Genomic DNA, 17,108 nt, shown 5'->3' on the forward strand with positions numbered 1-17,108 from the left:
ACTCAAAGTTATTATTAGTTATGTTAAGTGTATTATTAGTTTATGAAAAACGAAAAAACCTTCGTATACAAAAGCACGACAATCCTTGTAATACATCTTATTACATTTATTTCGACTATTTTTCAAAGAGAATTGACAACTGCGTTGCTCATTAAAAGTTAAAAGTATGGAATATCGTTACGCAAGAGTTAATTGTTTCAATCGATTATATTCGATTATAAGAATGTTTATTCAAAACTTGGTGTCTCAGTTGTGCCACAAAAGTAATATGACTGAGACAACTTCAAGCTGATCAGGATGAAGATAACACTGAAAATTGGAACAGGACGAATTGGGAAATGTCCTTCACCCACTCATTTTTAAAACCATGTAAAGTATTAAACAGAATTTAAATACATGGATTATCTTTATAATTTGATTATTTTAACTTAAAAATAATATTATTTACATAAACTTTTCGGTTAATCATTGTTGATCTCTCAGTATTTTCCAAATAATTTTTTATTAACTCCCATTATTTAATTCATTCACACTCCCTTTTTGCATCGATTTATTTACAATTGAATGTTACTCTGCATGTCGATATTATAATATAAGGTTGTTTTTTTATAAACACCCAATAAAAATAAGCTACCTGCATGATATTTGGCTTGATGCCTGAAAGAGAAATAATCGTGACGATATTTTTAGAGATCTCACGATCTTGTTTTTGTACGTTACTTACTTACCTTTCGGTTATTGCCAGAGTTAAATGCATCTTTAACTTTTTACTTCTTGTAGAAAAACACAAGTATTTTAATCTGTTTTGGTGTAAGTACAAATTTAAAACATTTTATTTATGTATTAAGGCAGTAAAAGCACTGGATGTGAGTATAAAAAAGTTTTTACTGCTGTTTTACTTATTACACGTTTTTGTTGATCTTTTAGATAAAATAAATATAATAAAAACATAAAAAAATACTTTCCTTTTCAGTATCGTCAAGCTGTTTCAATGCCTGTAAATAAACCAACACCACCAATTAACGCTCATGCTCTTGCCTTACAACAGAAACAAAGATCGTTTTTGACGTTTGGTTTTGGGGCCACACCGGGACAATCAAGACGAGAGTCTCACGTTAACGTCAATGTTACTCCAACATCTCACGATGTTTCGTCGGATACACCCGAAATTAGAAAATACAAGAAGAGATTTAATAGTGAAATTTTATGTGCTGCTCTTTGGGGTTAGATTATTAATTTATTAAAAAAAGAATTACAACAATAAATATCATTTTGTTGTAGGTGTGAATTTATTAATTGGTACAGAGCATGGACTCATGTTGCTGGACCGCAGTGGTCAAGGAAAAGTATATCAATTAATTTCAAGGAGACGCTTCCAACAAATGGAAGTATTGGAAGGTCAAAATATTCTCGTTACGATATCGGGGAAGAAAAATCGTGTCAGGGTTTATTATTTGAGTTGGTTGAAAGGAAAAATTTTAAGGACAGACGGTTTAGTTGAGGTTAATTTTGAATTTACCTAAAAAGAATTTTTGTAATTTTTATTTTTTTGGTAATAAATAGCAAGTGGAAAGAAGAAATGGTTGGATAAACGTGGGTGACCTTCAAGGGGCCGTCCATTTCAAAATAGTAAAATACGAACGAATTAAATTCTTGGTGATCGCGCTCAAAGACAGTATAGAAATATACGCGTGGGCCCCGAAACCCTATCATAAATTTATGGCGTTTAAATCGTTCGCGGAACTCTCACACAGGCCACTCCTGGTTGATCTCACCGTTGAAGAGGGTACCAGGCTTAAAGTGATATATGGCAGTGCTGATGGGTTTCACGCAGTCGATCTTGATTCTGCAAGCGTTTATGATATTTATATACCCAAACATGTATGTTATAAACCTCGAAAAATACTAAAATTAGATGGTAAAATATATTTTTTAATTGCAGATACAAGGTGCTATAACTCCTCATTGCATTGTGACTTTACCAAATAGTAACGGAATGCAACTTTTGTTGTGTTATGATAACGAGGGTGTTTATGTTAGTACATATGGTCGTTTGGCTAAAAATTCACTATTACAGGTAAACTTTTTAGTAAGTATTGTGTAGTTAAAAATAATTGAGATGAAAAGTTATATTGGCATTCTAAAAATATTTTCAAGTGATCAACTGATTTTGCACAGTAAAAGAACCAAACTTAGCGTTAGAACTCTTTAAAGTATTACTCCCTCTATCCCATAATTAGTGTCCAATTTGATGTAAATTTAAGTCTCAAAATAAGTATCCGTTTTAAAATAAAAACAAGTTTTATAGGTCTATGTATGCAATTATATTTTCTAACAACATTTTTTACATAATAATGGCTTAAAAAATCAATACAACAACATAATATGTTTATAGTATACAGGATGTTTCAAAGGAAGCTTCAAAGTTAAGAAATTTTTAAGCATGTTCTTAAATATTTTCAATATGGTTCGTTTTAGAAGGATTAAATTTGGAAAATGCTATCATAAGAAAGCGTTTAAGATCACTTTTAAAAATATGTAATCATGGGGTCAATGCTATACAGGTGTTCACATAGATTATTTCCTTAAAACTTTTTTATTATGTCATTTCATTTATTTAACTGATTCTAAAAGCCTATTTCATTTTAAAATTATTTTTACTCTTAGAAATTTTGGCTTACGCATCGTTATCAAGTAATTCGCAAAAAGATACAACCTCGATTTTGAAATGTTTTCATTAATCGCAGGTGCCTATGAAAACAAATTGTAAATAAAACGGTAAACTAACTGTCCAATTATTGCCCATCATAAGTTACATAAGTTAGTCGCTAATAGTTGTTTAAAATGGGAAATGAGATGCTTTTACCGTTGGGAGAGTGTTTAGGCAATGCTAACGCAGCTTCGAGACGATATTACGAAAAATTTCCCAACTGCAGACAACCTGACAGAAAAACATTTCTAAATATCGAAAGACGTTTACGTGAAACAGCAAATGAGGCGTCTATTTGCAAAACATCAATTCTAGTCAATTTTTCAGAAAGGACAAATATAAATTACAGCTTTTAATAAAAAGTTGATTTGTTTTTAATACTACTTGTGATAGGACTTAACTTCAAGCAAAATTTGGAAAATCCTTTGCAACTAATAAACATGTTATTGATATTTGCAGTTGGGATGAAGCCGGTTTTGTTGAAACAGAGTAAAGTACACAGATAAAAATAGAACTGCATAACAATTCGATTTGTGCAAAGACCCTATTCGGTGGCAGAAATGAGTGCCCCGCCATAGGGAATACCACTTTCACTCTTTCTAAAGTTTTTGGGTTTTCAACGCATACCAGTAGGTTAGTATCCCCAGCAACACAGTATTTATATAGCGTGTTTCGGTGACTCAGGGAACAAATGTAACCACATGTACTAGAGTGAAAATGATGACGATTCATGTAAAAAAAAATTAGTAAAAGTCCTCAAATTGCAATGATACAGGCCATCAAAGTTAAGAAATTTTAACACATTTTTCTAAATATTTTAACCACTATTTATGGAAAAGCGTTGAAATTTGGTACAGTGTAAACTAATATCACCTAAAATCATTAAGCAATTTTTGAGTTGGATCGGTACGCGGGAACAATGCTATATAGGCTGTTCCTAAAGTTTGTTTGCTCAGAACTTTTTTATTCTATCATAACCCTACATTTATTTTCGCAGTTTCTAATAACAAATTTAGTTTAGAAACTTTTAAAAATCGAACTGAGCTGTCATAACTATTATGTATGCAACATGTCCAAGTGTAGATTTAGCTAAATCACATTTTTAATTTGTTTTACTTGGTTTAACAAAAGAATCCAAAAACAATAAATTAAAAATCAACAAAAAATAAACAAAAAAAACGACAACACTAACAGGAATAATAAAAAAGTACATAAAATAACAAAACAAGTAATAAAAAATACTAAAGGAAATGTTCAAAAACTTAGATTTCTTTTTTTTTTAGTGCTATTATTGAAATCGGAACCCAACATTTTTGCATTTAACACGAAAACGGTGGTATTTATCAATATTATCTAAGAGTAATAAAAGTTTCTAAACTAAATTTGCTATTAGAAAGTGCAAAAATAAATGTAGGGTTATGATAGAATAAAAAAGTTCTGAGAAAACAAACTTTAGGAACAGTCTGTATAGCATTGTTCCCGCGGACCAATCCAAATCATAAATTGTCTACCGATTTTACATTACATTGAATTATACTGTACCAAATTTCAGCGTTCTACTGTAAATAGTATTTAAAATTTTTGGAAAAATGTGTTCAAATTTCCTAATTTTGATGGCCTGTATCTTAGAAATTAGAAGACTTTTACTAATTTTTTTTTACATGAATCGTCGTCATTTTCACTCTAGTATATGTGGTTAAATTTGTTCCCCGAGTCACCGAAACACCCTGTATTTTGGCCTACGCATCCATCCGCAACACAATGCAAAGTGAAGGCATTAGACAAATCCAGTTTGTTTATTAGAAAGTCATACGCAGGAAAATACTTCATCAGATCCTTTGAATACTCTTCTTCTCCCCAAACATAGGAAAATGCAATGGTTTTTAATGGGTCTTTGGAACTGCCCTTCACGATGGTGAATTTATACAAGTAAAGCTGTCTTTTGTAATACACAATTTGATCTGGAACTCTGGGAATTGGAATTTTTCCATAATCAAATGATATATCTTAAAATGTCATAAAATGCCTTATATCTCATTTGGTGAAGCTTCTTTTCGCAATTGAATGTAATTAAAATTGTTTCATCTTTCTCCGTTTTTAATTTTTCTGTTAATTCAAAGCACTTTGAGCATACATCAGTACTAGGTGTACCAAAACCTATGTTGAATCTCGTGTTAAATATTCTAAGATAAGCACATTTGACTTTCAATGACTTATCACAAGAATTATTATACAAACAGTGCATTTTCTGAATATTTAAACCGCTACTTAAATAAACGCGTGTAGAGTACTTCAATCGACAATAGTGTGATTTGATGCACTAAAATGTTTTAATGAAGTTTAATGACCTGCGTCCAATTAGTATCCTGCCAGTTATCTCAAAAGTCCTTGAAAGGTGCATGGAGGTCCAATTGCGTAAATATATTAGTGATCATAACATCTTGCCCACCTTTCAGTCTGGTTTTCGACCTAACCATAGCTGTACAACGGCTCTATTAAAGGTAACAGACGATATTATTAGAGCTCGTGATGGCGGTCTATGTGGGATACTTGTACTGCTGGACTACAGTAAGGCCTTTGATAAGGTTAACCATTCAATGCTTTTAGCTCTTCTGCGCTATGTTGGTCTGTCCGACTCAGCAGTTTTGCTTTTGGAAAGTTTCCTATCCAATCGTGCTCAGATAGTAAAATTGAACAATGTATCTTCATCATCACTGCCTGTGAGAGTGGGAGTGCCACAGGGGTCTATTCTGGCTCCTCTATTGTTTTCCTTGTATACATCCCAGTTGCCTAAGTGCATTCAAAATTCGTCGATACACATGTACGCAGATGATAGCCAAATTTACATAACCTTTCCAAAGGAACACCTCGCTTGTGCTTGCTCAAAAATAAATGCAGATCTGAACGCTATTTTAGATTGCTCGCACAAGATGGCACTAACTCTCAATGCCACTAAATCTAAGGTAGTCATCTTTGGTAACTTGGACTCTGATAGTGTCGGTATATTTTTGGGAGGAGAGAGGCTGGTAGTGTACCCTGAGTCAAAAAATCTGGGTTTGCTTGTCGACAGCAATCTGCGATTCAGCAGTCATGTCACTGCTTGCGTGAAAAAGGCATATGGTGTTCTTAGATGCCTCTATCAACACCGACACATTTTAAATATAATTACAAAGAAACGTTAGTGCGAAACACTTGTTCTGTCAAATTTTGTGCATTGTGCTGCCATGTATGGTCCATGTTTAACTGGGTATGAACTTCATCGTATTCAAAGGGTTCAAAATAGCTGTCTTCGTTTTATGTATGGCGTTCGTAAGCGTGAAAATATTAGTCACACATTGGTTACTGCAAAATGGTTAAATATCAGAAACAAATTCAAACATCAGTTCTTGTGTCTTGTGCACAAGTTAATTACTACGGGGACTCCACCTTACTTATATAATAAAATCACCAATCACAAAATGTATATCAAAAACGAAGAGGGCTATGAAAAGTTGGTTTGCGCCATTGTAAGTTTCACAAAAAAAGTAGCTTAGGTTCGCGAAAGCCGCAACTTTCTATCGTTCATAATAACTGAGATACCCTGCAAACCCATCGAAATTTGGACATTCTGCCTGTACAGAAAAATTATCATGAAATTTTTTTACTTCGACGTCGGTCAGTTTCGAACAAAGTAACATGAAGTTACTATTCAAGATAAACTAAAAATAATACTACTTAAGTTATAACTAAGCACGTGCCTACGCTTTTTTTCTTGCCTTCTTTTCCATTCGCTAGGATTACTAACTTTTTCCGTGTTTTGCCTGCAATCTGCTTTCAATAAACAATAGCAACACTTTTATGTTGATGTGGTTGTTTTTGCTCAGTCATGGATCTAGCCCCGTCTTTGCAACATACTAGCATATTTAAATCCACTTCCAAGTGGGATGTAGCAGTTTTTGAAAGAACTTTTCCACAGTTAGTAGAATTTTGATAAAATATGGATGTAGCTGCTTTTGCAAATGGACAGCTCAAATTGAATACAGAAGTATGTAAATAACGGGAATCAGAGGTTAGTTCGTACACCTTAACTAGAAGAAAACATTTTGGATTTTGTGGTAGATCATAGTACTACTATACTCTGTTTTTAAACCAGGAGGAGTAAACGTGAAAGTCAGATTTACACTAGGAAAAATCACCAGAAAATATCACTAGATATTTTGGCGGTAAATTTAAATTAATAATTATTATTATTTATTTACTTATTATTGTATTTATTTTCGTTTGTTATCGTCAACACTAAACATACAAATTAACATTGAAGTTATGAGTGTATTTATTTCAAAATATAATAAAGAAGGGTTTAAGAACACAAAATTTACAATAATGACACAAAACTGTCGAATTGTCAATAACCTAACCTTCAAATTCAAAATTCGAAATTGCCTGTGTGTGAATCTTCCTCGCATTCAACCAATCACGTACAAGGTCAATCTGGTGACAAATTTAAAATACTCCTCCTGGTTTAAAAACAGAGTATAATAGTGTTGATATCAACAGTTCAGACATTTCGGAATATCCAAAAGTACGGCTTGGCACTTGGCAGGTCCTACACGAACAGCAATTGTATCCATACTACTTGTAATTGCTGATCAATTGTTGTTAGTACAGTTTTGCCATACTATGATGAAAAAATTTACTATTGATGCTGCGTTTTTAAAAAAGTACTTTTTACAAATGATCATTAATTTGAGAAATGCTCATAATTGCACAGATTATTTTGCTGCTTTACTTACGATTTGTTTTCATGGACGCCTACGATTAATGAAATAATGAATCTTTTTGCAAATAACTCGAAAACGATGCGTCTGATCACAAATTTCTAAAAGTGAAAATAATTTTAAAATGAAATAAGCTTTTAAAATCAGTTGAAAAATTTGAGAGTTTATGACATAATAGAAAGTTGTTAAGGAAATAAATTTTCCATCAAACCACTAATTACGGCAGTTGTCTCAGCGTGGACCACCAACAGCAGCCAAAAACATCACCTTTGTGATGCATCTCTTATTTTGCATGTTTGATAAAGTTCTATCTCATCGTGAGCGAGGTACAAGTTGTTCGATGTTTTCCGTGAATAAAACCATTTCTTATCAATACAGGGTGTCCCGCAACGATTGTACAATATTGCATCAGCGTATTCTCTGATCGAAAACAGACAGGAAAAGTCTAATAAACATAGAAAATGAACCAATTTCGAGATATTCAAAGTTTTAGTTTCATAAGCTGACCTATTGTAAACATAATTAATTCTAACCATTTAGATGCAGTAATTATATGATTACCATGGTTACGATGGTTAAGATAAAGTTTAATAAATAATAAGATAATATTAAGTTAATTAATACAGTTCATTAATAATTTAACAAAACAAGTAACAAAGATTGTTGAAGAAAATCGTTCAACCAGCATAAAAACAACGAATATTTAACAAATTGGAAAAGATTCATGTCATAATAAATGTTCAATATGCGCACCATTTACTTAACAAACTTACACAAATGGATACGTTTTCTAAATGAACTTCTAATGCGTTCAAAGATACCAGGAATTTGTTTTACTGTGTCAAATGCGTTACTAATTTTATTCTTCAAATCCTGCACATTTTGAACGTCTTCAGAATAAACAATTTGTTTTAAATGTCCCCAAAACCAAAAATCTAACGGATTTAAATCTGGTGAACGAGGTGGCCATGGGACAGGACCTCCTCGGCCAATCCACTTATTGCCAAATCTGTTATTTAAGTATGCTCGAGTAGCGCGTGCATAATGTGCTGGTGCTCCATCGTGCATAAAGTAGCAATCTTCTAGAATTCGTTGAGGTAATTCATCAAATCCCTCTGTAAGGTCATTTTGTAAAAAATGTATGTAAGCATCGGCTGTTAATCTCTTTGGAAAAAAAATTGACCTAATAACTGATCACCTATAACTCCAGCCCATACATTAACACTGAATCGCCACTGATGATGAGTTTCTAGTATTGCATGGGGATTTTCATCGCTCCAAACGTGTGCATTATGAATATTAAAAATTCCGCTTTGAGTAAATGTTGCTTCATCCGTAAATACAATGTTTATGGGAAAGTCGACGTTTACTACCTCTTCCTGTATGGCCCACCTACAAAAAATCTCTCTTTTTTCGCCATCATTTTTTGTTAGAGCTTGAACGGTGTTGTAATGATAAGGATAAAGCAACTGCTCCCTTAAAATGCGGTGAACGGTTGTTTTGTTAATGTTTTCTTGTGCAGAAATGCTTCTAATGCTGGTTGAGGCATTTTCATCGACTCTTCTCAAAACTGCTTCTTCTAATTCCACCGGCCTTGTGTAGTGTCTCTCCGTGGAATGGCTGTGGGTTACGCTTCCCGTTTCTTTTAATCTGAGAAATAGTCTGCTAAAGGTGTGACTATTACGCAATCGTCTGTTCGGGAACCTTTGCGCGTAATGACGAGCTGCTAACGACGCATTTCCATCAGCTAGTCCGTAACAATACACCATATCCGCCATCTCTTCCTTGGAGTCATTAATAGGAGCCATACTTAATAGTTTTATTAAATTAAATAGTAAAATAATAATTTCGTGAAGTATTATTATTTTTTTTTGATTAGACAACTTATCGTAATCATAGTAACGACTTAATTATTATAAAAACAAATTTAAATTCATGATGTTAACAATATCAACTTATGAAACTAAATCTTTGAATATCTCGAAAATGTATAAATGAAGTTTGCTATGTCCTTAAAAATAGGTACACCAGTGATGCTATCAGAATCCAGCATTGCCAAGCAGTATTCCAAACGCTGATATTTGTTGCGATTTGTAAGAAATGGTTTTACTGCGTTGGAAACCAATCCAGTTTAATACTTATGTGAATTATGTGTTATTGGACGTTCTAATAGAATGTGCATTGTCTTCTACATCTACGATTCTTCGCTTCGTGCTAACTTTTCCAAATTTCCGCCAATTTGCATCTGCGTATACTAACCTTTCATGTTCGGGTGTGTCCAAACATTACAGGGCATCAACACACCGCGTTCGCAGGACACAATTCTGCCTTTATTAAAAATGTGTTCGCGAGCGGCACGGTCGTAAGCCGCGCAATGTTTGGACACACCCTAAGGATTGGTCTCGATGCCAAATTCGACTTATAGTCTTCTCTGACACAATATAGAGCGGCTGCATTTTTTATCAAACCATGTTTCAATTTACCATTTATACTTGTCTCTAGCAAATAATGGTGCAGTTTGGCGCATTTCTTGCATCAGATTAGGCATATTTCTTTATGCTTCAATATCTGCCACTTCTTCACGTTCCATTATGTCGCCACACCGGTATTTTTACAAATAACATCGAGCGGCTGCATTTTTTTTCAAACCATAATTCAGTTTACCATTTATACTTGTCTCTGGCAAATAATGGTGCACCCATTGGCGCATTTCTTGCATTAGATTAGACCTATTTCTTTATGCTTCAATATCTGCCACATCTTCACGTTCCATTATGTGGCCACACCAGTATTTTTACAAATCATAAGTCGACACAAGATTTTTAACTTAACATTTTTTGACGACATACAAATGTCAATTTTTACGTAATTAAATTTCGGAAACTTATTTTGGGACATTTTTTTAAAATAATTTTTTTATTAATTATTTTTTCTTTTTATTTAGTGGGGTGAAATGCCAACGTCAGTAGCATATATTGGTACAGGTCAAATAATGGGCTGGGGCAATAAAGCAATAGAGATTCGTTCGGTTGAATCGGGTCATTTAGATGGTGTTTTCATGCATAAGAAGGCGCAACGGCTCAAGTTCCTCTGCGAGCGGAACGACAAAGTCTTCTTTTCGAGTGCAAAGAGCGGCTCCTCGTGCCAGATCTACTTTATGACGCTGAACAAGCCCGGAATGGCCAACTGGTAACGAAAATCGTATAAAAAAAGCTAAACAAAAAAATTCTACCCGACCCAATTCAAAATATTAAAAAAAAAACCTTTAAAAAAATTGAGAGATAAGAAAAGTAATGGGGAAAAAAGATTAATAATTCTCTGTTCATAATAAATGTGTTGTTTGTATATTTGTTGTAGGTAGATTCTTTTTATTATTATTATTATACTATTTTATTATTACTATTATTATTATATTATTAATTATACATACATACCTACTATCTATATATGAATTCCGTGGATTACGACTTTTTTTTTGTATTTTTCTAGTGTGATTAATAGATTTGAACTACAATATTTTTTTTTATTTTCTTTGTATGTTTACTAATCATGTTTTAGTATTCTCATTTTTTCTTTTATTTCACATTTTCTCAAAAGCTATATTTTCACTAAATTAATTTACTTTTAGTGAAATTTTATAGTTTCTTTCTTTTCAATTTCTGCAACTTTCTTGCTTTTTTCTTTTTTGTCAATGAGCACGTTTTTGACAAAAATTGCGAAAATTGTTTATTTAGTAGAAATGTTTGTTTAAAACTACTCCTATTTCAAGTATTTAGCCTTTGTTTAAGTTTAAATTTTCGTCTTTTAGTTTTCATGTGAATGTTTTTTCCTTTATTAATCATTAATTAAATCAAATTTTATTATCTCATTCTCGATTTTTTTTATTTCAATTCATTTTTAATTAACTCACTAAATCATTTTTAGCTTTAGTCTCCAACTGTTATAAGTGAAAAATAAGAAGAACCAACCTGATGCATTTCAAAATGAAAGAGAAGAGTTTTCATTTTTGTTTTAAATTCCGGATTATATTCGCTCTTAATTTAATTAATTAATTATTGAGTTTATTGTAGAACTTAAGTAAACGTTTGTATCTTTTATATATTATATTTTACTCTTCTATTGTGCAAAAAAAATGAATGAAAAAATAAGAACATTCCGGAAGAGTACTTTACAATGGCAATTTTCGATTTTTTTAATACTAGTCTGCTTTTTTTATTACTACCTACTATTAATATTAATTAAATAATTAAAAAACTAGTCGTATCCATTATAAAAAAAGATAAAAAACTTTCTTTGTTCCTTCATTTTATTATTATTTCCTAACATTTTCTTTTTATATTGTTTACTTTTTATATCTATAATCTAATAATAAAAAATACTGTAGTTCAAATCGCTGACTCGTCTTTTTATTTTGTTTTTAATATTTTTTTTTTGTTTTTCTTGTAATTTGTATCGACGCGAGCAAAAGAAGCTTAATTTGAAATAGTATAATCAAAATTTTATGTACAAGTTTTTAAAAATGAATAAATCAGCAATAATAATTTTTTATGTAAACCATATAAACGCGTTATTTAATTTTATTCTTTTCTAAAACTGTATTAAAAAAGAAACAGAAACGGTACGTATTAATAAACTAAATAATTTTAATCTGTTATTTGGTTAAAAAAAAGAATGGAAGTTTTAAAAATCTAATGAAAAAGTGCTCATTACGATTCTTAGTTAAAATAAAAAAATATATAACGAAAATTTTCTGTAAATAATAGCGTAGTGCACACAATTTATTATGGTAAATAATCTTTTTCCAATTTCTATATCCCAAAAGACAGAAAAAGAACGAAAAAAATATTTGTGCACAATTTGTGGCAAAATTAACGAAATCTGAATACAAAACGTACAGTTTTATACAAATAAAACGTAAAATGTAAATTAAATCTGATAGATATCCCTTGTGTACTGATATTGATCAAGATTTTATTACAATTATTAATTTTTTGATTGGTGATTTTATTGCTTCTTTAATTAAGTATTATTTAATCTGTGTAAAAAAGACTGGTTTAAATAAAATAATTGTATTTAAATAAAAATTTATAAAAAGCATAATATATTAAGTCAACTAATAATAGCAATATAATTTTCTCCTTACTTTGTATCAAAAAAAAAACATTTCTTTTGCTTCCTTTTTTGTGTTATTTCTTTAAATGTGCGCTTTATTTTTATATTAACATTGCACAATTTTATTGTCTGGTTATTTTTCAATTTGGTTTTCTTTTCGTTTTATTAGATTATATATTATACCAACTACTGTTTTATCAGATTAATATGAAATAAAGTGAAAAAAGATGGAAATTTACCTTTTATTACATTTACCTTTTCTTTACATTTTAGTAATTAAGTTAATGGCTAAAAATGCAGCACCTAATAAAACACTTCTCCTTCTTCTTTATCATTTCCCCTAGATATTACTATCACAGCATCGGGATCCTCTATCCATCTTCTAAAACTAAGTCTGTTTCTTGCCATTTTCTTCACTTCCTGCACATTTCCTCCTATCTTGCGCACTATCTCCTCCACTCCATTTAACCATTTTATCCTTGGCCTGCCTATCCTTCGTTTTCCAACTAATCCCATATCTATTGCTCTTCTGGGAATTCTCTCTTCTAGCATTCTGACTAGGTTTCTATACCAGCTCAGCTGTTTGTGTTCTATTTCAGTTACCAGCGGTATTTGTTCTATATCGTCTCTTATATATAGTTTTGTTTCTAATTCGATCAATTCTTGTTTTCTCACAATCTTTCTTAAAAATTTTATTTCAGCTGCTGTTATTTTTGATTTGAGTTTATCCCTTATTTCAACTCCATAAGTGAGGGTCTGAGTATATATAGTTTTATAAATTCTTAATTTTGTATTTGTTCTTACTTCCTTCTTGCCCACAAATGTGTTATTCATTTGGTAATATACATTACTTGCTTTTTGTATTTCTCTGTCTATTGTTCCATTCTCTGTAACAATGGTGCCCAAGTATTCAAATTTATCCACAACTTCCAGTCTCTCCCCACTTATCATTATATTTATGTTTTTATCCTTTTCCCCTTTAGTTACATGCATAATCTCTAATCAAACAGAACCAGCACGAATACTAACTACTAGGTACTCTCCATTAAGCTTTCTAAAAAGTTTTTGATAAATATTCCCTATATTATGAAGACATGACCCTAGTTTGGATAAAACGCAAGAAACTCTAGACTTTATATGTACTACAATGAAAATAAAGACTCAATATGGTTATAATTTATATAAAATATATAAAAAAATATCACGAAGATCATGTTCCGGGCGCCATTTGCAGGGGGGGGGGGGGCGCCAAATAATCTCCAACACATGATATTATTATTATTACTCCCTCTGTCCCAAATTATGGTATACATTTCTCTAAAATTTATGGATTAAGGAAAGTTTGGAAAATTAACAAGTTTCTCTCTATTTAATATAATATAATGTAATCTTAATTTAATTAATGAAAGAAACTAGAGTTCTGTTTGTCGAAGGTTAAATCAAATCGATGTTTTGAGGATATGTACGACTCAACGCAAATTAAAAAAGGTCATACTACATGACGCTGGATGAAGCAGAACCAGAAAGGCGCTGTAAAAGCAATCGGTTCATAACTAAAGTAATGTTTATGGCTGCAGTGGCCAGAACACGCTATGACAGTGCTAAAAAACAGTATTTCAACAGCAAAATAGGACAACAAATAGGAAACAGCAAAAACCGGGTGAGAGGCACAATGGTGGCCAAAAACATCGAGTCTATTAACGCAGCAGAATAAAAAGATGATTATCGATAACGTTGTACCAGCCATTGGATCCAAGTTGATTGGTTCCAAATTGATGATAATGGATCAAGATAACATAATTCATAAGCAATACCACCATAGTTATCTCAATTTCTTATGCACAAGCCAGGAAATCCCACAACATTAAAATTGACAATCATCTACAATAAATTCTGTTATGACTAAAAAAACTAAAGGTGATAGAGAAAAACATTTCCTTTAAATATTGATGATAAAGGATCAAGATAACATAATTCATAACCAATGCCACCATAGCTAACACCATTTATGTACAAACCAGGAAATCCCAAAATATCAAAATTGACAATAATCTACATTAAATTCTGTTATGGTTAAAAAACTGAAAGTGATAGAGAAAACGTTTTCCTTAAAAATTGATGATAATGAATCAAGATAACATAATCCATAGTCAATGCCACCATAGATTTCACCATTTCTTAGGTTCAACCCAGAAATTCTCAAAATATCAAAATTGCGTTAAACTCTGTTATAAATAGAAAATTAAAGGTGGTTGAGAAAAACGTTTTCCTTAATAATGAATCAAGACAACATAATCCATAGTCAATGCCACCGTAGATATCATCATTTCTTCCCTGCTCTGTGTCGGTTCTTATGTGAATCATCCTGTATATACATATTAACTTTTTTTGTAGTAAATTCTGTATATTATATCTTTTCTGCCAATACAATGTCGTGCCTTGAGCGCCAGTTATGTTCGCTACGCCACTGGTTAGAAGGTTATTTCTCATGTAATTTAGCAAAATCGACTGTGAATCGAATATGAATGGCATTTTTCTGGGAACTCTACTGCTGTAGGCTTTTTTTGTAGCACAAGTCAAACTGTTTCGGGATTTGCGGTTATAGATTTTGATGCCGCGAGTGATTTGGCTATATCAAGCGCAGTAGTTGTCAGATGATTTGATCGTTTTAGTAGTCTGTATGTAGACTTTTTTGAGTTATATGATAAATAGTATCATATTGATAAATATTTTGTGTTTTTCATTATAAATAATAAGTTATACATTTTTTATGTAAAATTTAAAATAATATAGACTTCTAATATCTTTGGTTTAAAATTTTCATTGAATTACATTTCAGGAGCTGAGATATTATCATTTTATGGGATCTACTTATGTAGACTTTATTGTATCACAGATATGAGAAATGAAAGACAGATCGAACAGCTTCACATTCATCTTTATGGAGGGCTCTCTTAAACACAAACCCAGGTTGCATGTGGGTTTTTCTCTCCCACCCATGATGCACAATTATTGATAGGACTACCACCTCATATGTTCATCTTTGCAGCTGAAGTACTAACTATTGGTGAATCCCTGAATGTAGTATTTCGTCGTAAGCTTGAAAAGACTATCATATTTACCGACTTTTTAAGTGGTCTACAAGCTAATTAATAGATAAAGGGAGTCTACTTAATAATAAAGGACTAGATGTTAAGTTATTTTGGGTACTCCCATTGCGGAATACATGGTAATGAGACAGCAAACCTATTGCCCCTTAAGGTTCTTAAGCTAACTCCGCGGCCAATGCATGTCATGGACACTATCCTTGTCTATGAGATACAATAAAAGAAGAGTGGGCGGTAGATTGGTGTGAAACATATATATACTATCTTCTATATCGCTGACTCCCTATCTAAGCAATGAGTGGCGAGCGTTTCCATCAAAAGAAGACGGAATGATATATGTTTTGTCTTTGTCGTACCCCGGTGTCGTGAAAGCGCTAGCGTGAATCGTAAATTTTAAAGAGTGTGAAGTGTTTCGCGCGTATTTTATGCAGCTTTAAAATGCAATTATTATTATAGATGGTTTACTTTAACTATAAATTATCACTGATGCATCAAATAAATTAGAGTATATGTACTTTTGTGTGAAATTGAGGTTAAATATTGCATTAAATATCAACTTTATGTAGATTGTTCATTAAAAAAAATATATAATTTTTAACATAATTTGTGGGCTCACGCTATTTAAAGAAGTTGTTACATTAATGAAAGATATAAAATATATACTTACTATTTAAAGTACATAACATTCTATCTTAAAATTTTCATTATTAATAATTAGCTGCTTGTTTGTTTATGTTTGCGCCATGTACTTACCAGACTTGTGGGTTACACCAATTATTTTTGATTAGATTACAAAAGGGTAACAAAATAAAAGACGATTATTTGTTGATTTATAAACATCAAGGTCATCAGCTGCTATTAATTTTTAATTCACCGTCCAATAAGATAAAAGCGTACTCATCACGTCTCTTGAGTCGACGGGGGTACGACAAAGACAGATATATATATATCTGCACTCTAGTGTTTACACTCTTTTGCTGCCTTAGTCAGCGATATAGAAGATAGTATATATATGGTGTGAAACAATATTGTACAAGGGAAGATGGTATGCTGAGATGGAGCTAAGCATTGGGAAACCTGCCTGGTTTGAAGAAATTCAACAAATATTAAGTTTACATCCATGAAAATGATAATGTTAACATTTTTCGACACTAGTCTTTAATGCTCCTATTAGGTAAATCACAAGCGTTTTAAATTACAATCCTTACTTCATTATATTCTTCTGAATATCTAAAAATTACATTAATTAAATGTTTAAAAATTACAGTTTTTTTACAGGTTAGATATAAACAATTTATATTTTGAAAACTTCTAACCTCAATCAATTTAGAACGTATCCATAAACTTGACAGTTTTGACATAAATTCGGTTTCTATGTACACACGAACATTTCAGCAATTTACAATAACACAAAATTATCAT

At 31.7% G+C, this 17,108-nt stretch overlaps 2 protein-coding genes across 13 annotated transcripts in view; one reads left to right on the top strand and one right to left on the bottom strand.

The window, feature by feature from the left end:
- The window catches only part of LOC111414057 (serine/threonine-protein kinase msn), a 61,286-nt gene extending 48,473 nt beyond the window's left edge, over positions 1–12,813 (top strand). For 7 of the 12 annotated variants that reach the window (XM_023045221.2, XM_023045230.2, XM_023045224.2 and 4 more), the window contains 6 exons: positions 974–1,223; positions 1,282–1,502; positions 1,564–1,881; positions 1,943–2,089; positions 10,412–10,656; positions 11,392–12,813. In XM_023045221.2, the coding sequence (XP_022900989.2) occupies positions 974–1,223; positions 1,282–1,502; positions 1,564–1,881; positions 1,943–2,089; positions 10,412–10,656; positions 11,392–11,413 (1,203 nt within the window). In that variant the 3' untranslated portion in view covers positions 11,414–12,813. Of the gene's footprint in view, positions 1–973; positions 1,224–1,281; positions 1,503–1,563; positions 1,882–1,942; positions 2,090–10,411 lie in introns of all 12 variants that reach the window. The other 5 variants (XM_023045227.2, XM_023045232.2, XM_023045222.2 and 2 more) reach the window with 4 other exon arrangements.
- A 69-nt stretch (positions 12,814–12,882) lies between these two features.
- Positions 12,883–13,572, bottom strand: LOC139429983 (uncharacterized). Its single transcript, XM_071196511.1, has one exon. The coding sequence runs from the start codon at positions 13,570–13,572 to the stop codon at positions 12,883–12,885; it is 690 nt and encodes a 229-aa protein (XP_071052612.1).
- Positions 13,573–17,108: the final 3,536 nt, after the last annotated feature.

This window comes from Onthophagus taurus, chromosome 6 (assembly GCF_036711975.1).
Source record: "Onthophagus taurus isolate NC chromosome 6, IU_Otau_3.0, whole genome shotgun sequence".
Classification (NCBI taxonomy): Eukaryota; Metazoa; Arthropoda; class Insecta; order Coleoptera; family Scarabaeidae; genus Onthophagus; species Onthophagus taurus.